At 44.0% G+C, this 26,944-nt stretch overlaps 1 protein-coding gene and 1 long non-coding RNA gene across 3 annotated transcripts in view; one reads left to right on the top strand and one right to left on the bottom strand.

Annotated features, from left to right (window-relative positions):
• The window catches only part of ADCY5 (adenylate cyclase 5), a 411,020-nt gene that overhangs the window by 68,080 nt on the left and 315,996 nt on the right, over nt 1-26,944 (bottom strand). For both annotated transcript variants that reach the window (XM_083153598.1, XM_083153599.1), the window contains exons 10-11: nt 8,311-8,455; nt 2-99 (exon numbers count right to left, since the gene is read on the bottom strand). In XM_083153598.1, the coding sequence (XP_083009724.1) occupies nt 2-99; nt 8,311-8,455 (243 nt within the window). The remainder of the gene's footprint in view (nt 1; nt 100-8,310; nt 8,456-26,944) is intronic.
• The window catches only part of LOC146020458 (uncharacterized), a 58,251-nt gene that overhangs the window by 3,029 nt on the left and 28,278 nt on the right, over nt 1-26,944 (top strand). The gene's annotated exons all lie outside the window — the stretch shown is intronic.

Below are 26,944 nucleotides of genomic sequence, written 5' to 3'. Positions count from 1 at the left end.
CTGTGGTACAATGGTGATCTGTACAAAACAGATGAAGAGGAAGACAATGAAAGCACAGGTGACGTACCCCCCAAACCGATCATCCACCTGCTTGGAGTACTGTAAATAAAGACACAGAGATAGTTGTTGTATCTTGACATACCTTTGTTTATTTCAATGAGTCTTGCACACTGAAGATTAGGTGTTTTATTTCTCATTTATAAGTGATACTTGTAAGAAGTACAGTTAGACCATCCCCACACATCTGGCTCCACTCCAGCTCCTGAAGAAGACGTGTGAACACGTTGAAACGCGTTGAGCCCCACATGCAATCTCACACAGCACTGGATGTTACCCACAATTGACTGCAGCCTACACCGGACCAGTTAAACCTCCTATTTCCAGAATCCTACAAACCTCAGCCTCATTGCAGCCACCAAGGTATTCATATACCACAGAGATTACCAGCCACTCTGCTTCTGAGCCTATTAGGATCCCACTGGGCAATCTTTGCGGGACAATCCCTACCAACATACAAGGGACCAAACTTTTGTGCTGCTTCTCCACTGGGTAACTATAAGAAACTTCTTTGCTGTGAACAGTTGCACAATCTCTCTCAATGGAGCATTATTACTAATTATTGGTCGCAAAATCATACCAGTGACCAACAATTGCACTATCCCCTCCCCACACCCCTTTTCTTTTTTCTTTTATTGATGAGAATTCTCAATGCAAATGTTTTTATGTCTTATAATAAATAGATATTATTAACTTCTTTCATGTGGTAGTGTGATCTATTCAGTCGCTGTATAATCCCCTTTTTTTGGTTTATCAATTTACAGGAGACTTACACACTCCTTATACAGCAGCTATAGCTAGACTTGTGGTTCTCTCTTTTCTGTATTTCAGTTGAAAATAAAAACTGTCCAAGTCGCCAATCATTGGAAGTAATGTTTTACTGCCGACAAAACTTTATCTGAGGAAGAAGCCTCTTTAATGTTGGCACTAGTAAGTGAATCAGGAATTGAATTGTTAATAATAAAGTTCACATATTCCTTCACTGGAGTAGATTGCAATATGTCAAAAGGCAAGGGATGTCTGGACATGTAATCTGAGGGACTGTCAGCACCAGCTCTATGAATGATGGATAAATTATATATCTGCAAACGTAAGCCCCATCGCTGTATCCTAGCTGGTTGTATGGCTTTTGGATTTCCAAAAAGTGTCACTAGAGCTTTATGATCAGTCTGAATGGTAAACGCAATGCCGTATTGAGATGAAAACGTTCACAAGCCCAGACTACTGCAAGAGCATCCCTTTCTGGCTGAGAGTAACGCTTTTCTACCTCTGTTAAACTGCAACTTGCACTTGCTACAATATTATGATCCCCATGTGTATTCACTTGAGTCAAGATAGCTCCAAGCCCAACAGGACTGGCATCCACAATAAGAACTGTTTTCCAGTCAGTGTTGTAATATGACATTGTGACACTATCCTGCAGACATCGTTTTATGTCATTAAATGCTTGTGATTGAGAGGAAGTCCATAGGAACTTAGCATTTTTCTTTGTGAGTTCCCTAAGTGGGGCAGTCAGAGTAGCATAATTAGGAATGAATTGGTAGCAATAATTAGTCATACCAAGAAATGACTTGACTTCACCAGCATTGGCAGGTTTGGACATGTTTGTGATAGCCAGGAATTTTTGTGGATCAGGACTCACTCCATCTTGAGAAAATATGTGACCAAAAAATTTGAGTTTCTGTTGAAGAAAAACACATTTATCCCTATTCAGCGTAAAAATTTTAGCTTGAAGATACTGCAACACTTGGGGCAGAGCTTCATCATGTTCCTGGCGTGTTGTTCCGAAAACCAGGATATCATCACTGTAATTGATGGCATTTGGAACTGTCTGTATGACCTGATGGATAGCGTTTTGAAACACCTCTGCTGCGGATATGATTCCAAATGACAGTCGTTGGTATCGTTGTAACCCAACATGAGTTGAGAATGTTGTTATTTGCCGTCATCAAGTTCTAGTTGATGATAACCTTTATTTAAGTCCAATTTAGAAAAGAAACATGCACCTGTGAGTCGATGTATGATATCATCCATAGTAGGAGTAATATGGCGCTCTCTTTTGATGGCAACATTAGGACGACGCATATCATGCAGAGGTGGGGGAGCTCATTTCTTTATGCCACCTAATTACACCATATCCCCTCCCCCCATTAGGCAGGGACAGGGCCAGTGGTAGGGGTTTTGGCATCCCCCTGCAAACTAGAATGCTTTCCTGTAAGAATTATTGTGCAGGGCCAATGTGGAGGTTAAAATGTTCCACCTCACCATTAGAGGTGGTGGAACTCAGTTCCACCCCATTCCCCCTCACTTTAACCCCTGGGCACTACCACAATAGGGGATACCCATGGTGTTGGACCAGATACCTTTTCAATTATATCTAAGTCTTCAAGAGTCTGTATTTCTTCTTCCACTTGCTTACTTATGTTGATAGGAATATGCCGATGTTCTTGAGCAATTGGAATGACTGAGTGGTCAATGTGAAGATGAACTTGATAATCTTTAAGTTTTCCAATGCCATGAAAAAGATGCTCATACTCCTATAGTAAAGCATCCACATCACTCCGTAGTGGTTTTGGGTCATGTATGACAGGAGTGATATTGGGAGTGTCATTTAAGATAGTAGGAGAATCATGAGTATGTGTCACAATTTGTATAAGACCTGAAACTCTTGGCAAGGTGATTAACAATATCGTGCACCCCGACCAAACGGGTTTTATGACCGGCAAATCCACCTTGATTAACCTGAGAAGGGTTTTTTCCTTTATACAAATAGCAGAAGCCAGTAAGGTCAAGGCAGCGGTGGCAGCCTTTGACGCCAACAAAGCCTTTGACTCAATCGAATGGGAATATCTGTGGGGGATGTTAAAGGCATTTGGTTTTGGGGAAGGTTTTGTAAAGTGGATTTCATTAATGTACCAAAATCCTGTGGCCAGGATCTCAATTAATGGGTTTACATCCCCTCTGTTTCCCCTTTTCAGGGGTACCAGACAAGGGTGCCCCCTCTCCCCCCTGCTTTTTGCGGTCACAATCGAATCATTGCACAGTTGAGTAAATTCGGGAAATACTCGGGCATTAAAATAAACTGGGAAAAGTCGCACCTGATGTATATAGGGAACAACAAGCCAAAGGGACTAGCAGGGATCCCAATATCACCATTTGAAAAGTTTAGATACTTAGGAATATGTGTGTCCAAAAACTCATCGAATTATATATATAACAACCTTATCCCGCTTATTAAAGATATTAAGAATAAGTGTCGTAGTTGGCTAAAACTTCCTATCTCACAAATATGAAGGGTTAACCTTATAAAGATGTCGGTGCTCCCTAGGTTGCTATATGTCTTCCAACAGTCACCTGTCTACATAAAAGATGAATATTTCAAGAAAATCAATAGTATCCTTTCTTCTTTTATTTGGCGAAATAAGCGACCAAGAATAAAATTGGATACCTTGTGTAGAGACAAGGAGAGGGGAGGTCTGGCTGCACCAAATATGAAGGCCTACTACATGGCGGCCCAGCTGGTTCATGTCTGTTCATGGATCAGGGTAAGCGAGGCCACTGAGGAGCTGGGAAAATTAATAGAATGTGGAGATTTATTAATACAAGTAGTAAAAATTTGGAGCTGGGTGAGTAGAGTAATTGGCTACGAGGGTATAGATCCGGACACCTCCATATTTTCTCTAGCCGCACTCAGAGAAATTAAAGCACAACAGGGTGGTGCAGCATGGGGGAATTATGGGTTAACCTCGATTGGCCAATTTGCCCAGAATGGCAATATTAGATCTTTCAGTGAGTTACAAGCTGAATTCAACCTTCCCAAACACATGTTTTACAGATACCTACAGGTTAGAAGTGCATTACAACAAAATAAAGGGGGGAACATGGCAGAGATTGTAGAATCGCCCTGTAAGAAATGTATTATGCAGTTTAGTATGGGGAAGAGATTGTCTAAATTGTATAGGTACCTGCATTCCCATATGCAGAGGGATGAGCTGCAACAGTTAAAAGAAAAATGGGCAGATGATATTCCCCAGTTGGCTCAGTTGGAGTGGGGAGAAGTGCTGTCATTCCCAAGAGATGCCACTACCTCAATTCGGATCCAGCAGGTGCAATTTAATATACTGCACAGAAGTTATATAACCCCGATAAGGCTGAAAAAGATAGAGAGTACTCACTCAGATAGATGCCCGAAGTGTAGGGTTGAGGTGGGATCTTTTTGGCATCTCTTATGGGACTGTAAAGTGATTAAAGCATTTTGGGACGAGATCATTGATATAATGGTGTGTGTAGGAGTTGCCCGTAGGTTCATCACAGCATCCAATCTGATATTGGGGGTATGGGACCAGGGAGTTAACGGATGCGAATGGAAACATCTGGTGAAGAATGTATCTGCCATAGCAAAGGTTGTAATTGCAAGACAATGGATGGCACCTACGGGTCCTATTATTAGGGAATGGCTGAATTTAGTTAATAACACGTGTACACAGGAGAGATATGCCTATGCCTCAAGAGGGGCAGTGCCAAAATTTTATAAGGTGTGGGGACGTTGGAAAGATTCAATATATTATAAAGTATCAAATTAGGAACGAGGAGTAAAATGGTAGTGTTCGTAGTAAAGTCTAGTTTTTTTGCACATAAATAGATGTTCTGATTTGTCACTAAATAGCGTAATAAGAAGGAATTCACGAATATATGCAAGATTATTGTATTAGCAATTCGAATATGCACCTCATCACTAGGTAATGTATGTATTTGAGAATTGAAATTATTTGTTAAATATTGACTATTTCACAATCTGCTCCATGAACGGTTTCAGTTAAAGAGATGGAGTAATAAATGTTGTTTTTTCGGATAGGGTGATCACTTAGTAATAGAATATATATGTATTTATGCATTTATTTATTGTTTCTGGCCAAAAGGCCCAATTATGGCAAGAGCCCGTACGAAAGGGGGTAAAGGAGGGGGGGGGCACTACCAGCATTATAAGCTTGTAAGAATCAAAATTTATACCAATGTATAGGTAACATGGCAGTTACTCCTACAAGAATCTATTAAAAGTTGGGCTTCGGTACTAGCAGGAATGGCCACTGTGGCGAATGGGGAATGCTGGTTAAGATCTATCTTCCTTTTTCACGTACATATCTATTTTTTCATTTATTTATCTATTTTTTTCTATATTCTTTCGACTTGGGGCGAAAGTAAGTGTGTTATATGGGGGGGGAGGTCGTAAATATTATCATGTTTTTTAAAGTAGAGGCTATTGTTGTGATGGCCCTGCTGATGTACATGCTGTTATTTTTTATTAATGTTGAAATAAATAAAGACTCAATAAAAAAAAAAGACCTGAAACTCTGAAGCAGTATCCAATCCCAAAATATTACCTCTTGCATACTTGGTGACATAAAATACAGCTTTTGTCTTTTTGTCATTTTTGCGTGCAATGATGTCATGCAGCTTCTTAAAACCAGTAGCATCCATTATATTTACAGAAGTACCTGTATCTATTAGAAAGTCAACAGAAGTGTGTTCAAGAGTGATGGCAGTTTTTGGATTTATCTTGTTGTTTCCAACCTAATGAATCATGTAGATCAGTGGTTCTCAACCCTGGTCCTCAAGTACCCCCAACAATGCACGTTTTCCAGGTCACCGGCAGGTGCACTCATTATTCAGGCACATTTGAAAAGATCCACAGGTGGAGCTAATTATAGCACTTGTGATTCTGTGTGGAGACCTGCAAAACATGCACTGTTGGGGGTACTTGAGGACCAGGGTTGGGAACCACTGATGTAGATAAATCCTTCTGACTTGTCATCACTGTCAGATGATTCTGCAGTTAGATCCATTGTAGAATGTTGATCCACACAACTGACTGTTTTTCGTATGGATTTAAACTGCTGTGAAGTTTGTCTGGGTGTAGACTTGATTTCTTTAGATTTGCAGACTGAGGAAAAGTGATTAATTTTGCCACATGCAGTGCAAGTTTTCCCAGCGGCAGGACTGTCTCCTGAATGTGGATAGGGGCACCCACCACTGTAACATGATTTAGCTTTCCCTGTCTCCAGAATGGAGCTTGTGTCAGTATGTAGTTTATTACACACTTGCAGCTGGTTCATGCCCCTCTCCATGTCTTTAGCATGTGTCTCTGAAAGTTCTAGACTTATAGCATATTGATGCAGCTCAGTCAGCGTCATTTCAGATTTAAGAGCACATATGCGCAACATTCCACATTTACCAAATGCAATTAGCTGCTGCTTAATTTTATCTCAGGGTTGCCGACTCTCCCGGAATTTCCGTGAGACTCCCGAAATCCTGGGACATCTCACGGACTCCCGGAAGAGGGCCCCTTTTCTCCCGCAGCAGCTGCTTTGCGTCCGCTATATGTATACTGCGCATGCGCGATGACGCCACTGACGTCACACGATGAAGCCGCGCCATACACATCGCGGCAATAGTAGTACCTGCAGGCTGCATCAGCTAGCAGAGGGGACCTCCCCCGTCTCCGCGTACGGCACACAGTGACAGTACAGTGTGGAAGTGAAGCCGGCTCTAGCAACAACAGGTGCGGCTTCCACTTCCCTCCTCCAGGCAGTGTACAGCTAGTAGTCACTGTCAGTGAAGTCTTTTCCAGCAGTAGCACAGTGACAGCCGGCTCCGGCTTTCTCACACGGAGCACACACGGAGACTGCAGCACTGAGGTAATTGGATACTCGAGGCTTCTGTGTGAGTTCCCTGCGCAGCAGATATCCCCTTAATCACTTGCCTTAAAGTAAACAGTGCCCAAGCAGCAGCAGAGTTGCTGCAATAAAATCATCCTCTCCCTCCTTGAGTCTGTCCTTCTTCCTTCGGAGAGTAAATTACATGATTGTTTTGAGCTTCATGCATATAGGGCACATTGCAAAACCATTTAACACTTTGAGGACTACAGTGCAGGTGATCCACAGAGATATGTTTCTGATTGGTTGCGGACCATATTAATATAAAGTACTGCAGGGGTCCCTGGTGACTCTAAGCCCACCCCCTGGTGACTATAGGCCCACCCCCTGGTGACTATAGGCCCGCCCCCTGGTGACTCTAGGCCCGCCCCTTGGCTTTTAATTTTCTCCCTGAAATCATTTTTCAAAAGTAGGCAACCCTGTTTTATCTTCTACATCATGGAACTGCCAAGGTTTGGCAAGAATCCTTAATCTAGTCATATATGCATCAACAGATTCAGTTTGTAGTTGCATAGCTTGCCTGAACAAGTATTTTGAATGTGACAGGCTGCATTCTGGAGCAAAGTAGGCATTCAGAGAGCCCCTGCATTTGTTATAATCACTGGTGTCTTTCTCTGGCAAAGTATCATACAGTTCATAAATCTTGGGGCCAGCACTGATAAGAAGCATGCTTTTCTTTTTTGCTGTCAGAGGTTAATCCCCATAGCTTCAATAAAGTGATCAAACTGGGCAAACCATTTTCTCCATAATTCTGCTGCATTAGGGGCATCAGTATGCAGAAACTGAGGAATTAATGCTAGCATGTCAGCCATGATTACTAAGAGGAATATATACTGTAGTTGCTGAATGTAAGTCATCAAAAGTTTATCCTCGTCGCCAGTTGTTGTATCTTGACATACCTTTGTTTATTTCAATGAGTCTTGCACACTGAAGATTAGTTGTTATATTTCTCATTTATAAATGATACTTGCAGGAGTACAGTTAGACCATCCCGAAATGCTTGCTCTCCTTCTCCTTGTCCTTCTCCTCTATCTCCTTACTTTCTGGTCACATGTTGCTCTATACTACAAGATTCTTAAAGAGATACTAACTTATCTAGCTAATGCAGGGTTGCCAACCCTACCGGAATGGCTGGGAGGGTCCTGGAAATCGGGTCCCCCTCCTGGCCCCCCGGAAAGAGGGGCAACCCTCCCGCAATTTCCATACATCACCCAAGAATCCCCACCCGGCAGGGGGGTCTGCGGGTCAAATGACGCCCCACCAAACCCCCCCCCCATGCGGCCGAAGGGGATAGAATTATTTCGATGGTCGACGACCATCAAATGATTTCTCTCCCCTTCGTTAATAAAAGTCAGTCAGGACGGACTTTATTACCGCCGGAGATCACAGGAAGTGGGGCTGCACCGACGTAAACATAATCCCAGCCCCATGACAAAAGGAATATTATATGTTATATTAGTATACAAAATCAAACTACATTTAATAATAGTTCAATAGAAAGAGGTTGATATCTTTAGGGAATGTAAAAAAAAATAATTACCTTTTTCTCCAGGTCAGCCTCCCGGAAGGTCAGAAGAAGTTTGCGCACATGTTCAGAACGTAGGCGGTCAATACTTCTAGCATCTATAGCCCGTCCCAAAAATTCATCAACTTCATCTTCAGGATTCATATTTTCCTGAATGTTCCTAAGGGTCCAGACAATGAACTTTAAACTATATAAATATATATAAATATATATATATTTATATAAAAATAGTATTGTGTTTGTCTTTTACGAATCTCCCAATGAGATTTCCCGCAAACTCGCACATTTTTCCAATTTTTTTCCCAAAAAGAAAAAAACATGCACAATTTATTTAGCCTCAATTTACAATTCTTCTTAAATTGATACGGATTGGTCTTTTGTACTGTGCTCCAGTGGATGGATCTTTAACATAATTTTACATAGGGATAATTAATTCTGGCAAAGAAAAGACATTTTGTGCACCCTGAATTAATTACCAAAGGAATAACAGGGACTGTTGGGTTCTGTTGAAGCTATGAGCCTTAGATGACAGAACCTCACTAGTGTTGGATGGTAATGCTGCGCAACTACTCATATACTGTACTTTACTATTTATTTATATATTTTATAGTTGCACTTTAGAATTGTAGACCGTGATAAAACAAATTGGGTAATGACAGACAGACATGGAGGTAGGAGGGCCCTACTCCAAGCATACAATCTATAGGGACCATGTACTGTACCTCATTTTTCAGGTGCAAGCTAAAGCACCACCAACACTAAAGTACAAGATGTCTTACTGTATATATAAGGTACAGGAGTTTGCTAGACAACAATAGAGAAGCCATAAATAGAATTGTTGTTTTTACAAGTACATTTAATTGAAGTTGTAACATAAAAACAAGTAAACAAAAGCCATGTCTTGATCATAAGTTCCCATGACAAAATCAAAAGATAAATTCACGACATTTCACTGCAAATATTGTCTTAAGAATAAATAAAAAAATATAATCATCTATTCCAATCTATGAGACCAATCTACAAAATTTGGGGGAGAGCTAGGTTTCCATAGCATGGGAATTACAGCTTTGACATCACTGTTAAGGTATTTAAAAAAAAGTTTTTTTTATATATAGAGAGAGAGAGAGAGAGAGCGGCACAGTAATTAAATTCAAGAACCAAAATTCCCTGTGCATTTGTAGCCACTCCATCCCATATGGTAGTGGTTCCCAACCCTGGTTCTTAAAGTATCCCCAACAGTGCACGTTTTCCAGGTCTCCTGGCAAATGCACTCATTATTCAGACATATTTTAAAAGATCACAGGTGGAGCTAATTATGTCACCTGTGATTCTGTGTGGAGACCTGGAAAACGTGCACTGTTGGGGGTACTTGAGGACCAGGGTTGGGAACCACTGCCATAAGGGACTAAGAACCGCACATAATACCATATGTGAAGGCATGTACCCCGAGTCCTTACCACATTCCCAGCTGCATGCAAAACCTGCTGCCCTGATACATTTTGGACAAAATTGACAGACATCGAAACCAGCTAGAAAAGACCTTAAGGTGCATCTCAATAGTTGTTTGTGGAACTACTCCTAGACCTCTCAAAAATGGGCACCAATTAGGCATCACTACTAACCTTACCAAAGTCCCTTTACCATTTTACAATAAAGTTTGGCAAAGTAGAAACAGATTGCAGGGTCAGCACATGCGCATTGGCGAATATGTGCACGTGCAGACTCACCATGGCATTCGCACGGGCAGGATGATGAGCCAGGGGAGCGCCTGGGCATTACCCAATGGAACGCAGGCGAGTCAGTGGCTGTTTGGGGTGGGTGGCTGACATCACATGACGTCAGCGCCCATCCCCTTTTCGGCCATCTCTGTCTGAAATAACAGGTCTGAATCATGCCCTTACTGTAGTAATAAAGCTTTTAAAATGGATTCTTGGTTTATTCAAGTTTTTTTTTGAAGAACATTTTAAGTCAAAATAGTAACTTTTTTGTGTGACAGATATTCTCTTTAAAGCACTGAGGAATATGTATGCGCTATAAATACAGTATATATGAAATATTATGAATAATAATTAACTATTTAGGGTAAAATATTATTAAAAAAAAACAATACTGTGGCCTGGCCATACCTCTTTGCGGTATTGGAGAAAATAAACTTTAATGACTCCTTTATTGACTTAATTAAATATTTCTATTCCACACCGTTAACGACTCTGTTCGCCCCTCACCCCCAGCATATAGCTGTCGGCGTCCCTGCAGTGCTGAGATTCAGCCAATCAGCATGCGGCAAGTGTTTTTAAAATCAGAAGCGCTTCCCACGCCGTCGCGCGCATATCGCTAGTTATTCTCTATTCACTGCAGGGACCCCGCTGCCGCCAGCAGCTTTATACAGTGACAGCGCCGCAGGTACCCCCGCGGCACGGACACCCCTGCGTGCTCCAGCACTGCAGGGACGCCGACAGCATCCACCACAGGTACCACCCCCCCGGGCACCGGGGCGCCCCCACCCCGACTCGCCTGGGGCGCTCCGGTGCCTTGCACCGGCCCAGATCGGGCTACACGGTTAATTTATCCAAATCCTCAGGCTGCACCCTCATATGTCTGTCCCACATTGGGGCAGACATATCCCGGTTAAATGGGAACCTGGGATGATTGACTATCTAGGAATTCACCTTCCAAAACGTCCCTCCAACCTGTACAGGGCCAATGTCACAGAGGCGATGAACGCAACCGCTAGGGAACTAGACGGTTGGAAGCATTTGAGACTCTCTTATGTTGGAAGAGCCAACCTCATCAAGATGGTGACCTTCCCCCGACTGGGAAGCGGTCATCTGTCAGATCAGACTTAAGTCGACAGTCATTAGGTCGACCCCGGAAGGTCGACTGACCCCAAGGTCGACAGGGTTAAAGGTCGACATGGGCCAAGGTCGACATGACTTAAGGTCGACATGGACTGTAGACCTAAGTCTGTGCTGACAGATGTACTGCTCCCCCCGACTATATATATTACAGGCCCTCCCTCTTTTATTATCTCAAAAAGATTTAAGATTACTGAATATATATATAAAAACAAAATACTGTACACCACCAAGGGAAACTAATACATGTACTGCGAGAGATAATCTCTGTAACCCTTTGAGTGCCAATGTTTCTATGAGAGATCCTCAAAATATATGTAAAAAATGCCAGTGGTGCTCACAGTGACTGTTCCCTTTTGGATGCAATCTTTAGCTAAACTACATTTTATCGACTTGGCTGAATTTGTATTTATTTAAACTAAAAGAACAATCGCTGTGAGCAATAATGGCATTTTTAGCGGATATTTTGAGGATCGCTTACAGCAACGCTGGCACTCAAAGGATTAAAACACTGAAGAATATGCGTGTGCTTTAAATAAATATTACGTTATGAATAATTAATAACTTATCTTTAGTGTTAAATAGTTTCTGTAATTGAAGACTATAGGGTCGGATTAAAAAAAAAAACAATACATGTACACCACAGAGGGAAATTAGGCAGCAGGAGGGTTTAGAGGCTGCAGGAAGGCTTAGAGCAGCAGTGAGAAGGGGGGAGTCACTCTGCAGGGGGCAGGGAAGCCACACTGCTGGCACAGAGACAGGCTGCAGAGGGAGTCATACTGCAGAGGGGATCAGACTGGGTGTGTGTGGATGGTGGTGGTGGTGGGGGGTTGTGTTATGTTAAGGAGATGGGCTGCAGGGGGAGTCGAGGTGTGGAGGGGGACCAGATGTGGGCGGACAATCAGGATGGGGGGGGATACCACTGATGATCTGACAAAACAGATGATCCTGCACACTGCTAGGACCAAGGGTGCCAACTTATCTGTTGTGTGCCAATAATAGTATTTTTTTAAACTGCAAGTGGAAAATGTTGCATGTATTCTGATGTCAGGTCATGATGGGGCCACAATCATACTATATTATAATGATGTGAATTGCAAGCATTGAGATTTTAGATGTAAAACTCCAAGTAGCCCAACAGTAACAAATTAATGAATAATCCTTCATTATTCTCGGACTAACAATGGACACCAGGGCCGTATTGCAGGGGTCGGTCACCCCCAAACATGATAGAGGTGTAGTTGAGCATAGTTGAGTTCAGGTGCTAAACTCCAAATCCCCAGGGGCAGCTTCACCTTTCTAAACAGTCTTCTGCTATAGGGTGCTCTCCATTTTCTGTCCTAGCCAGCTCAGATGACAGAGTAGGTTCAGCATGGCCGCCATGACATCTGTTAATAATGCATCATTGGAGACTCAGAGAGACAGAGTCAGCTAGGACATAAGATGTGACAGCACCCTGCGGTAGAAGACTGCTTGGAAATTTTAAGCCGCCCACATGTATCTGGAGGTATGCACTGACTCACACTGAGGTATGGGGGGAGAGGACAGCACCACAGCACTATGTACTGTGGGGCTTGCAGCATGGCTGGGAACTAGTGTTCTGTCATGTTAAGCAGGTGTGTTTGTCCGTGTGTCCGAATGGAGCCCCGCCAAGCGCCCTCCAATGACCTCCAGTGCCACAACAAAGGTGAGGAGCAGTGTTAGGCTTTTATTATATAGTATGCACAAGCGAAGCATACTGGTACTTGCATTTTGTAAACAGCTGCAATACTGTACGTATATTTAATGCAGATACAGGGCTGACTGTAATGGATAGACAGAAAGTTCTGCAAATTAGCTCCACTTTGCGTCTCTCTCCCAACTTATACCTTGAGATACCTTCTTTTTTTATATACTTTTTTTCCCCCCAAACTGAGCATGCTGGAGGCATCAGAAATATCTCATTAGATGATTGAGCAGGATTACTGTCTTAATACTCAGAGGAAAAGATGAAAGATTACAAACCCTAATGAAGTTGTGTACTATGGAGCTGACTCATTTCCAGGCTAAAGATTTCATTGATTTGAGCAATTTACTGTATATGCAGCTCCACAGTGGCCACAGTAACAATGGCATACTGTATAAGGGGTTTACTTTACCAGCAATAGAAGTGACGCATTAAATGGCTGTATTCAGGAATATTCAGCACAGGAGGTTCTCTGTTAGTCAGCATGCCTGCCTCCCTCATCAATACCACATTTACATATATCCACATTAATTTACAGAACTCGTGGGCTTTTCATACAGAGTGGAATAAGCACTTACTTCTCTGTAATGTTTCATTTTATTTCAACCATCGTTGTCATATACTGTACCTGATGATGGTTAAAATAAACCAAAACTTTATAGAGGAGTAATTGCTTATTCCAATCTGTATGAATAGTTCATGAGTTCTGCCAAGTTATGTGGATATATATATATATATATATATATATATATACATACATACACAAATCGAGCGGCACTCCACGGCTTGGATATAAATAAACTTTATGTGAACCAATGTTTTGGGGTCTGGTGGCCCCTTTATCAAGGTGTACGGGCACTGTACATGGTACATGGTGTATCAAATTTGCTACAGAGCATTTTTCTAAATAAATCTTTTCTTTTTTTGCTGTGATTTTTTTCATTATTTTTCCTTGTCAGTACAATACACAAGAATCATGAAAATATTATTATTATTTTTTTTTTAAATCACGCAACGAAGGGTTAAGGAAAAACAAAAGGCTGAGGGGGCAGGTGAATGACTGCAATGCTAACCTTAAGGGGGTATGCAATCCCGGCCAAAGTATTTTTTTTGGATGATACAGTTTGTTTCGTTTTTTTGGCGGAAATTTTTTTCGTTTTGCTTTCGCGTATTCAATGTAAATTTTTTGCGACTGTCATTAACACATCAACAGTTTTTTATTTTAGGTTTATATTTTTGCGACTAACTGCGGTGATTTGTGCACATGACATGACTGTGAACAGCATTGTAACAAGATATAAAAAAAACCACAATGCAGTGATGACAGTAAATTCCTAAAATAGATTATTCAATGGCTAACTGAATATATAAAATGTGTAAATCTCGGTAACAGTGGGGGTATAGAGACAATGGAGGAAATTTACTACCAGGATCGGCCATAATATGACCGTAGAAAATTTAAAATTTAGTAAGTTGCCGTATTCTCTGGATTTGTATTTTACGATGGCAATGTGAACTTTTTACCGGCAGCCAAATATGTACAATGTGGCAGCATCGCACGGATCAGTCAGATCTGTGCAATGCTGCATGGAGTAAAAAAATAGGAAAAAATAGGAAAAAAAAATAATAATTGAAAAACGGCGTGCAGTCCCCCCTTCCCTCCCCCTCGGCAATTACCAAGTCTGGGCTCTTTGAGATGGTCCACCAGAACAGTTACTAACAGAATAGGATGCAAATGTAATCTTCAACATGTAAATGCTTGCTCGCCCTACCATATTTTCAATCTAATGGATTATTAGCATAGGGCCCGAAGCTAGTGGGGTCGACCTAATGACTGTAGACCTAAGGTCATTCTGACAGATGTACCGATTCCCTTGGGTGTGGGGATCAGGCAGCTGACTTCAGCGGATGTAAGCTGCTCATCTTCTTCCCGAACAGGACACTCGTAGATCAGAGACACAATAGAGGTGTCTCTAATCTGCATGCGCTGGAGAAATAATTTGATGGTCTCAGACCATCAAATGATTTCTCCCCCACAACCAATGCTGCAAATTATCCATTCGCAGCAGTGCAGCCTTGCAAGTCAACCAGAATAAGGGCCATTCTCTCTCCCCCATTGTTACTGGGACTTACACATTTTTTTATGTTCAATTGGCCATTGAATTGTTCTTTTTTTGTCATTTGTTTTATTAATACCTATTTTTATCATTTGGCACTCATATCGTGGGACTTAAAGTTAGCACTACACTCATTCACTTCCCCCTCAGCCTTTTCTTTTTCCTTAATTGTGCCTGCCCCTTAAAATGCAACAGTTGTACTGAAGCTGCAGCAGACAAGTGAATCATCAGCTTGTGATTGCTACATCTTAAATATGGTGTTAATTTCATTGTTAAATTATTTTGAACCAATCACTTGTTTTCCTAATAGGAAACTGAATATAAAAACAGAATAGGATCATTTTTTGGGTAGGAACTTTTGCATACAATTCTTTTTGTGCACATGGCAGTGATCGCAATTATGTGCTATAGCATGTATTTTTACGCTGTAAATACAGGGCCAGGGATTCCAATTTTCCAAAATGAGTGAGTCCCGGCGGTTGCCCTCGAATGCAACATGGCGATGGAGCAGTAGAGACCTGCCTCTTCTCCATTTCAACTCCTCTTGCCTCGTCCCCTCTTCTCCTACCACTTCACCCCCTCTGACCTTGCCCCCTCGCCTCACCCCCTTCCCACCTGGCCGCCTGCCACTTTAAGTTTGTTTTACAATTATTTGTACAACTGCAGGAACTGCTGGTCAAAAATGTTTCTTTTGACACCATTCTACTTGGCAGATCTTCTGGTCCCAAGGTACCCTCTACTATAGGATCTGAGTTTAAAGGACCTTCCGGATTTATTCTGAGTATCCCTCTGAAGCCTACTCCTGTATTATGTAAGGACAGATTCTGAAGCTGTACTCTCCCCAAGTTATCTAAGGAGGAGCGTCAGTGGTGCAGGACACTTAACCTGTATTTCTGTTGCGGTAGTAATGATCATTTTATTGGGGATTGTTCCCTCTGTGTGACCAAGAATGAAGCGGTTGCTCCAGTTCCTGTTCAGAAAGAGTCCCATCACCTCAGCTGGGGTCACTGGACCAAAATCTCCCTTGCTGTCCAGATGTCTACAGGTGGACCAGCAGGTGTCCAGCACACAGTCCCAGGTGGGATGTCCAGTATTTGACCCTATAAGGGGGCACTAATCATCCAGCCCCAGAAAGAGGTTCAGTTTCTCCAACAAAGGAGGGGTTTGCAGTCTCCAACCCCAGGAGGGGGTTCACAGTCTCTAACTACAGGAAGGAGTTTGCAGTCTCCAACCACAGGAAGGGGTTTGTAGTCTCCAACCCAAAGAGGGGGTTTGCAGTCTTCAGCCCCAAAAGTTTTTAGCTCCAAGAGGGGGTTTAGACTTTCCAGTTCCAAAATGTAACACTGAGTGTCCAGCCCCAGGAGGCGGTTGTTAGTATCCAGCCACAGAACAGATTAAGAGCATTTTGTCTCTGGAGGGGGTCCCGTATGCCCGGTCCCAGATTGGTACTTCGTAAGCCAACATACAAGGGAAAAAAATCTTATATGTTGGCTCTAACCTTCGGGTCCAAGAACATTTCTGCTATGACCTCCAGGGCTGAGCCTGAGGTCATTAATGCCCTTGCCTCCGGGCCCGAGGTCACTAATGCCCTTGCCTCTGGGCCTGAGGTCACTAATGCCCTTGCCTCCGGGCCTGAGGACCCTAATGCCCTGACCTCTGGGTCTGAGGACCCTAATGCCCTGGCCGTTAGGTCTGAGCACACTTCTGCCCTGGCATTCGGTCAGAGGTTTTGCCTGCTACGCCTGCCTTTTCCGAGGCTTCCAAGGTGTCTGCTTTGTCCAAGATGCCAGAGTTTCCTGCCTCACCCGAAGTCCAAGGGGTGTCAGCCCAGCCAAGGCCATATGAAGCTTTTTATTATTATTTATCTACTTTTATCTACTTTGATGGGAATCTTGTTCAATACCAGTCGAGCGATGTCTGTCTTTAATGATGACTGATCCTTCATCCAGTATCACTCTAGAAAATATCACTAGGATTTTGTTTGAGGCTTTCAGAGGAGAAGCTTTGGAATGGGGGTGAAGGGTCCAATTCCTGTGAAATCTAGGACAAAGATGCCTTTATAAGCCTGTACCTAACCCCACTTTGTGTGAGTGAGGGTATGCCTGACCATTGCACAACCCAATTTTTTAGCAATTAGAAATAATAACACCATTATGTTTTTTTTCATTTCTTTTTTTATTCTTCACACATTGGGGGTTATTCTTGTTCACTCGCAAAGGCACAATCACTCTCTAATGGACAAAACCATAAGCACTGCAGGTTAGGCTGATGAAGCATGTGCATTTTTACACTGCAATATAGATATCAGTTTGAAGTACAAACCCCATCCAAATGTCACTCTCTTTGTACATGTTACATCAGCCCCACCTGCAGTGCACATGGTTTTGTCCATTAGAGAGTGATTGTGCCTTTCCGAGTGAACTAGAATAACCCTCATTGTGAAAAGAAAAAAATCATCCATAGTCTACAAAGCACAGAAAACTGTAATTCTACGTCACTGAAGTAATCTATATCACCTTCACTTTATAAGCACAGATGGCTCATGCATGCGTGCAGCATACCATGCACATGCGCAGTTGTCTGATAATTGGCAGGGCTATGAATTTGCAGCCCTGCGCTCAGGTCTGAATCGGGCCCTATGCTAATAATCCATTAGATTGAAAATATGGCAGGGCGAGCATGCATTTACATGTTGAAGATTACATTTGCATCCTATTCTGTTAGTAACTGTTCTGGGGGGCCATTTAATATAGGATTGCATATACAATGTCATCTGGGCTGCATTTACCGCCCAGGATCTCATTGCAAGAAAAAAGAAATGCGCAGCGCTGAATAAAATAGACCTTATGCTGTTGGATTGACTTTAAAGATTTTTATATATACTGCAATAAAATCACAATTTAATAAGCCTTGAGGCTACACATGTTAATACAATGGAAAATTTCATAAAAAGGTGCATTCATGCAATGTATTAGATGTTATATCTCAGTTCTTACTGTCGGTTCCTATGTATGCCTGGAAAATTATGGACCACCTCTGTAGATACAGAGTGGGTATTTCTACCGTCCACTTTTCTGGATTTATGGGGTAATGGATCCTGATGGAATAAGGAATTTCCCTTTGATGTCCAAAGTCCCTTGTTTGTATATCCAGTGCCAATGTGGATGGCACCACTGATGTCGGTGGGTGTGGGTGATTTTTACGGTCTGTCCAGGCTGGTTCGGGCAGAAGTAGGAAGTCAGAGTGTTGCTGGAACTGTTAGTCCGCTTCCGCTGTACAGTAGGTTCCAATTAACGCGTTTCGCTGTAAAGCTTTTTCAAAGGTAGTATAAAAAATCCCCAAGGAGAGTCCAAGGGCCTGATTCTGGTTCATTTGCAAAAGCAAACTACAGCAGCCCCACCTGCAGTGCAGCATTGTTTTGTCTATTAAAGAAGGAGTGAACCAGAAACAGGCACCAAGTGTGTTACTGGTTGCCTTACTTTCCCATCACTGTACGGGAAGAGGTGGCTCTGTCCACCATTTGCACACCCCTTGCATATGCTGGAAGGAGCACCCACAGTGCAATTCCCGATATTGATTCTGAAGGTGTCACTTTTGAAGTACAACATGTGGAGGATATTGATGTAGAGTAGCTAGTGCTGAGGAGGAAGTTGAAAAGGGGGATGCTGATGGGGGATGCAGTTAGAATCCCGGCGGTCGGAATCCCGACGGTCAAAATCCTGATGCCGGAATCCCGACCACCGAAATCCACAACACCCATAGAGGGAGAATAAATTAGTGTGCCGAGCGTAGCGAGGCACCGGGCCTGCTGCGTGGCGAGTGCAGCGAGCCTGCAAGGGGTGGCATCCACGTCCCCCCCTTGTCGGGATTTTGATGGTCGGGATTCTGCCGTCGGGATTTTGACCGCTGGGATTCCAACCGCCGGGAATTCATACCATTCCCGCTGATGGTGATGTGGTTTGCTTAAATGAGGCACCGGGCGAGACAGTTGTTGTCCATGGGAAGAAAAAGCCCATCCCCATACCTGGGTAGACGACCAAAAAATCCACCTCGTTGGTATGGAATTATTTTTATCTAGATCTGGACAACAATTGTCTTGCCATATGTAGCTTATCTAAAGCTACAATAAGCAGTAGTAAGGACGTTGGCCACCTAGCGACAGCTCCCTTATACGTCATCTGAAGCTTGTTCATAAGTAGAGACAGGATTATATGCATTTGCATATTTGCATATGCATTTGCATATTTTGCCCATTCTCACAGGTTATTGCATTTTTTACCTAAAATCTAGTGATGGTGCATATTTTAGGCCCCGCTCCCTTTCCACCCGCGAGTCACAGCACTGCTTTGCCCTGCTGCTGCTGGCCAGGTAGTGGTAGAGTGTGTAGGCTGGGGCAATATGTGCGCAGTGTGGGGAACCTTGGATGTACGATATGTCTGACACTGCTCTAGGCTGCCAATCCATGTTGATAAAAATCAGTCGGGCGGATGCCTTTATGAAGCTCCTGAACTTTTGCCTTCCCCTGGCCTGGGACTTTACACCAAGAGACAGACTTCTGCAGCAGAGGAGGCGGGCAGAAGGGTTGTGACATCACGCGGCGTGGAGAAAATGCCGTGTCACAGTGAGTATGCGGCGCAGGGAAGAAGCCTTCCACTGCACCGCCCTCACACGCTATGCTGACATTTGATCCATCGGCACTGGAGATGAGGGTCCGTGTAGTTGATGCAAGAAGAGCCTAGGATGCTGCAGTCTGCTGTAGCAGCCAGGAAGAAAAAAAATCCTGTGTACAGCACTAGACATCTGCAGATGCTGTGGGCCTATTTTTGAGGTTTATTTGCAACTAATTTTATGCAGATTTTTTAATAAATAAGTTAAAAATTACTTTTTTTATTATTTAATGTAGCATATTTTAACACTTTTCATGCATATTTTAAGTATTTTTCAGGCATATTTGCATGCATATTTCAAGCTTTTTATGTTGCATATAATCCTGTCTCTATTCATAAGTCACTGTTTAGTTTAGAAACTGTGGCTAGGACTGTAAGCAGTCCAGTGACACCTAAATCCCTTGGTCCTGTTTTATCCAAGCACCTGCAATTCACACCACCAACTCCTTCCTCTGCAATTTTGTCCTCAGTCAGGATGGGTAGTACTCCAATTTCGGAGGCTAATCTTGCATATGTTGTGTCTCTATTTCTGGAAGGCACGAGTCTACAGTGGTGCAAAGACTTGCAGGTCAGAAGATTGTCATATGAAGCAAAAAATGACATGGCAACAGCTCCTCCTTAATTTTCTCCCACAACTGTGGCTGCGAGGAAACAACTAAGATTTCCGAACCGAAACGCTGGCGGTGATGCAGGGCAGGCAGGAGTGAGTTTGGACATCTGGTCCAGACTGAGGGACCTGCCAAAAATTGCAGAAATGTCTACTGTCACTGTATACAATGCTCTCACCATAGAAAAAATGGTGGAGGATTACATTGGTGACAGCATCCAAGTAGGTATGTCAGTCAGTCCGTACTTGTACTGGCAGGAAAAAAGGCAATTTGGAGGCCCCTGTACAAACTGGCTCTATTTTTCCTGAGTCGTCCCCCCACCAGTGTGTATTCCAGAAGAGGTGCATAGGAGGTTGCTTCTGCAAAATGTGGATAAGGTGATGTTCATCAAAATGAATTATCAATTCTGCATCAAAGACCAACAATTGCCTCCAGAGATTATAGAGGGACCGTGATTGTGGAGTCAGGTGGGAACGAATTGATCATTTGTGAGGATGAGGATGTATACACTGAAATGGGTGAGGATGAGGACAACATCTTGCCTCTGTAGAGCTTGTTTGTACAGGGAGATGATTTTTTTTTTTGTGGGGCCCAAACAAACCAATCATTTCAGCCACAGTCTTGTGGCAGACCCTGTCACTAAAATGATTGGTTTGTTAAGAATATGTGCATGTCCTGTTTATACAACATAAGGGTGGGTGGAATAGCCCAAAGACAAATCCATCTTGCACCTCTTTTTTTTTCTTTGTATTATGTGCTCTTAAGGGTCTAGTTCAGTGGTTCCCAACCTGTGGTACGCGCACCCGCTCGGGGGTACGCGGCGGCCCGGCCTGTAATGGCGGCTGCGGCAGTCAGACAGGTTGCACATCTCTCCTACCCCTCAGTGTGCTTCCCTGTGACTGGCCGCCCGTCCGCCAATCAATCAGAGCTTGCGGCCGGCAGCCAATCAGGGGCCGGCCTGCGAACTTTGATTGGCGGGCAGCCCAGTCACAGTGAAGGGAAAGAGAGATACGCAGTGTGCTGTACTCTCCTTCCCTGAGAGAAGCAGCGGCGGCAGCTACACGGCAGGGGGACAATGGACTGTCCTCTCCCCAGCAGCGTCAATGGTGAGTGTGCTGCTGTTGGGAAATACTATGGGGGCATTGCTGGTACTGTGGGGGTCATACCATATTGCTGGCACTGTGGGGGCATATTTATTGCTGGCACTGTGAGGGCATTGCTGGCACTGTGGGGCATACTTGTTACTGGCACTGTGGGGCATTGCTGGCACTGTGGGGCATACTTGTTGCTGGCACTGTGGGGCATTGCTGGCACTGTGGGGCATTGCTGGCACTGTGGGGCATAATTATTGCTGGCACTGTGGGGCATTGCTGGCACTGTGGGGCATACTTGTTGCTGGCACTATGGGGGGATACTTGTTGCTGGCACTGTAGGGGCATTGTTGGCACTGTGGGCGCATACTCAGTACCATGGGGTCATACCTGGCACCGTGGTGGCATTCCCGTTTCTGGCACTGTGGGGGCATACCTGGCACCATTGGAGCATATGTGTATCTGGCACTTTTGGGGGCATATGTGTATCTGGCACTATTGGAAGGCTAACGTGATCCGTTGGAATGTCTGTTGCTTCAGTAATAGAGATTTGACAAGGTTCTGTTATTTTGGTACTTATGTATTATCTGGGCTCCCATGTTAAATGCACCCCATTTTTTCATACCCCTACTATCCAACTACGCACAGAGTTGATTTTATATAGTGTGGCGAGCGCAGCGAGCCACCGTGCCCGAAGCGTGGTGAGTACAGCGAGCCCCGCGAGGGGACGTGGTCTCATAAGAAAAACGGGAGCCCAGATATTACATAAGTACCGTTATTTTATATGCTGTCCGCAGAATGGGCTGAGCTTATATTTTGGTCAAGTGGTTGCACTATTTTTTTTATCATCATTGCCAGTATGACTTACCCCTGTTAAGCCACACCCCTTTTTAGACCCCGCCCTCTAAACATTTTACAAGGGGGTACTACTAAATGAAAAGCCTAATCAAGGGGTACGGGAGAAAAAAAAGGTTGGAAACCACGGGTCTAGTTTTTCAAACTGCCATCCTGTCTGCCACTGCAGTGCCACTCCTTGATGTGTCAGGTGTTTGCAAACAAAGGGCTCATTTCAGACCTGCTCACTAGGTTGCGTATATTCGCTGCCTAGCAAGCAGGTAAACTCTGCCTTGTGCCAACTGAATCCTCATGACACGAATCGAGCGGATGTGTACGCATGCGTCCACACAGAGGAGAAATCATTTGATGGTTACCATAGAAACCATAGAATGATTTCTCTTCTCTACTCAGATAAAAGTAAGCATGGACCAACTTTTATTCTGGCCATTCTTGTGCAAATTGGGGGCGGGTGCTGATATCATGTGACATCATCCACACATCCCAAGCAGACAGGGGTACGTCTGTATTCGCGAGGATCCGCCCAGCGTTTCTATAGGTGCACCCACCATTTTTGTGGATGTGGCCATGAAACTCTGGGCAAACCACCCTGACTGCCACATGCCTGTCTATCATTTTGCTAATTCCCCCGACGAGCGAAAAACTTAGTGAGGGCATTCACTCCGGGGCTTTGTGTCTGCCCATGAATGACTATGTGCATGCCCACACCCCCACCATCCGAGACGGGGCTGCATTCGATGCTCAACGAGCAGGTCTGAATCAGCCCCAAAATGTTCCCTGCAATCAGGTTTCAATTAGGACCAGAGCCTGTGCATGGAGCTTGGAACAAAACTGGAAAAAAGCTACATTGTAGTCAGAGACTCATACTCCTTGTCCACTGCCAAAAAACCCAGGTAATTGGTGAGTACTGTATACCCCCAGGTGGATTTTGCACAAGGCAACCTTTTTCCTTGCCAAGGATCCAGCAGGTCCCAAGGGCCCCATAAAGATATCCATCCAGTGTAGATGTGGGAGTGTGGCTCACACAAAACGTTTCTAGAAGAGCATTGTGGGACCTATGCATGATGTTATGACATCACGTGAACCTGCCCACACTCCCAAAGTTCCTTTGATGTTTTTTAATAGGATAAAAAATATTTGGAAGCACTAAATGGTTTCATCCACTGTATGTAGGCAGTCTGACTACTTTAAGTGTGACACAAGTAATAAGCCTACATCCAAAAGACCTAGAGCCTGATATATGTATGCAATGATGATGTTTATGCAACTAAGCATTTACAGGTTGACTGTGCACCAAGGTACTCTATCAATGCCACCTGCAATCAGCCGCAAAAATATAGTGGTATGGATTGTTTACAGATGGTCCCAAACCAGTATCTTGCCTAGGGCCTCATGAGGTCTAGGGCCCTTATTCTGATTGAGTCGGACTGATAAGAATTTGGATGGATCACGTTTTTCAGCCCACTGCGCATGCGTACCGGTCACATTGCGCATGTGCGGCCGCCCACCACCGTGCAAAGATGAAACACAGCGAGCATATAAAACTAAGCCGTGCATGGTCGGACACAGTGGGCGTAATGTGGGTGTATCACAGGGTGAGGCATCAAAAGTGGGCAAAACTGGGCGTTAATTGGGGCATGCATGTGGGTAGTGACAACAACTGCTGGGCGTATGCCTCGCACGAGTATCCGACCGGTCGGAGCTTATCACATGAAAAACACTCTAAAGAAAAAAGCAAGTCTGAAGCTACGTTGACCAGCCAATCAGTCTCAGTGGGAGAGAGCCTGTGTGGCTTCAGGTGATCTTATTGGCCCCTTTACAATCTCATAGGCATGTGCCTAAGTTCTCTCCCACTGAGACTATCCCAATACAGGCTCTCTCCCACTGTGACTACCCCACACAAAGTACTCAGTGAAGCGAGTGTGAAAACACAGACGATTTGTGACAATCACCACAGAAACGGAGATCAGAAAGGACATAGGCTACCTAGCATATGGGATTGGAGAGGAGTTCTCCGAACTGCCTGAAGCCCACCAAGGCTACTTTCTGACCCGCTTCTCAGACAATTAAACAGATACCTTTGAACATTTTCCACTGCACATCACACAGAGATACCATAGATCCCACACAAGGGACCTACAGAGATAAAGGAATCCTTTAAGAGGATCGCCTGAACCCCTGTCGGGAATCTCCCTGTAGTGACACAGCACTGGAAAAATCCCCACATGAGGTACCCCAAATAGGTGTACCGTGAAACACCAAGTAAAAGAACACCCAATATTCCTCACTTAACCAAATTTATAAGCAATAAAATACTCAACTTTACACCACTGTTCCACTCAAATTCTTATACACACACTAAAACACCAAAACAGATTTCATACAACACAAAAGGCAGCGCTGTAGCCCACCCAAATTGTACCATAGATAAACCAAGAAGGGTTTGGGAAACCCCTAAGTCTCAGCAGCGCCTGAAAACCATAACAACATCAAATTGAGCGCAGTATTTCATCCCCCCTTCTTTCATCAGTGTGATAGACCGCAGGTATTTTGTGAGAAAGTGCATCAGTGTGATAGACCGCAGGTATTTAGTGAGAAAGTGCATCAGTGTGATACAATTCAGGCTGTACAGTGAAGGAGTGTGTAGATCGCAGGCCACAGGGTGAGGGAGTGCATCAGTGTAATAGAGCACAGACCACGGGGTGAGGGTGCGAGTCAGTGTGATAGAGCGCATGCCGTGGGGTAAAGGAGCATGTCAGTGTGATAAAGCGCAGACCGCAGAGAGCATGTCAGCATGGTAGAGAACAGGCCATGAGGTGAGGGAGTCTGTCAGTGAGGGAGTGAGAGACACAGTCCATAGGGTGAGGGAGTGTGCTAGTGTGATAGACGCAGGCTGCAGGGTGAGGGTGCACGTCATTTTAATAGTAATGGCCACCAGGGCATAGTGTATATACCTATACCTGGTGCAGTGTGTCTAAGGGGCTCTACCTGTTACAGTATGTCTAAGGGGCTCAAATTGTTTATCTGTTGAAAATCTCAATAAGTACAATAAAAACACAGAATTAGTGATCACTCTGCTCTGCAAAGTGCCAGTAGTCACTGAATAGATGCCATCTGCATGGCATCTAGTAGTGCCGGGAGGGAAGCCATGGGCTTCCCAGCTGCTCTGGGAAAACTGGGGACACCACCAAAAGATGACACTGAGGCCCCCCCAACCCTACCAAGACCTACACAATTCTTGAGCACACCTTTGGCAAGCCAGGTCCCAACTTTGGGCCTCCAACATTTAGATTATATGGTTTAATTGTATTAAAAAATATGATCACTCTGTGGTTTCTCATTGGCAGTGGTGTATTTATAATGGGTGCAAAGTACACAATGCACATGACCCTAAGTCACAGGTTGACCCACACTGACACCCTGCACCCATTTTTTTATACCTAACCCTCCTGTGTCCAGCGGTGAAGGCATCAGTGCTGCCAGAATCGTACCAAAAAATGGCCACAGCGCCCTCTAGTGCTCAGACTCTACTGTGCTGTGCAGTTTGCAGCGCTGTGGCCAAGAGAGAGGTGGAGGCCTGAATGTAGGAGACTGTACACAGACCTCCTCCTCTCCTAATTATCATTGGTCTAGCCTTTATGATTGGAGTGACTCGAGAGGTTATATGAAGGACAGTCTGGCAATGTGAGTAAGGAATGGGGTTTGTAAGAGTTCCTGGAGGAAAACCCAGTCCATCTGAAGAAATTTGGGGGTCGAGCATCTGATGTCTATCCCAAAAGTCATGGTACTTCTTATGGGGATGTGGTCAAAAATCCCGACGCCGGAATCCCGACCGCTGCAATGCCGGCACTTTGTCTCTCTATAGGGGGAGAATAAAATAGTGTGTCGAGCAAAGCAAGGAACCGGGCCCGCTGCGTGGTGAGTACAGTGAACCCGCAAGGGGGGCGATCCACGGCCCCCCCTTGTTGGCATTGTGGCGGTCGGGATTCCAGCATCGGTATTTCGACTGCAGGGATTCCGAACGCCTGGATTTCATATTGATCCCTTCTTATGGGACTGCCCAATTGTATATGCATTCTTGTATAAAGATCTACTGGTTCTGTTAACTGTTAGCATTCCTCAAGTATTTCACACACTGTTTAGCTTCACGAGATGAGGATGCTATGGATAGATATAGCATACCTTATAGGGCGGTATTCAATGAGGCTGATTCGCCATGTTTTTATGGCGATTTTGTGCTGTAAGGCGAATTTTTGACTAAAACGGTGAATCACCCTATTCAATGACCAGATGGCGAATACATTTCAAGGTTTTTTTCGCCATGATTCACCAAGTAGCAATCGCTATCTTTTTATGGTGAAGTGGAATGTGAACTTTTAAAATAAAGTGTTTTGTTTTTTTACATTTGGTGTAAAAAAATCAGGAATTTTATTCTGAGGAGGGGCATGCTATTTTTATTAATGTGCTGTAAGCACATGAATATATATTAAATAAAAAAAAAAATATATATATATATTTTTACACAGACCAGCCAGCAGGGGGCCGGAGCCGAGCCGCTCATTAGATATTTATATATTCGCTGCACCCGATCATTACATATGCATGATCGGGTGTAGTGAATATACCCAGTCCCCTGCTGGCACCCCCGGGGGGCAGCCTGTGCTGCCTGGCACCCGGGGAGCCCACCTCCCCCCCACAAATGTTCTGGGGCAGGCAGGGAGACTTCCATC

The sequence above is a fragment of the Crinia signifera genome, chromosome 7, assembly GCF_055691185.1.
Source record: "Crinia signifera chromosome 7, ASM5569118v1, whole genome shotgun sequence".
Taxonomy (NCBI): domain Eukaryota; kingdom Metazoa; phylum Chordata; class Amphibia; order Anura; family Myobatrachidae; genus Crinia; species Crinia signifera.
This window is presented reverse-complemented; position numbering and strand designations above follow the sequence as displayed.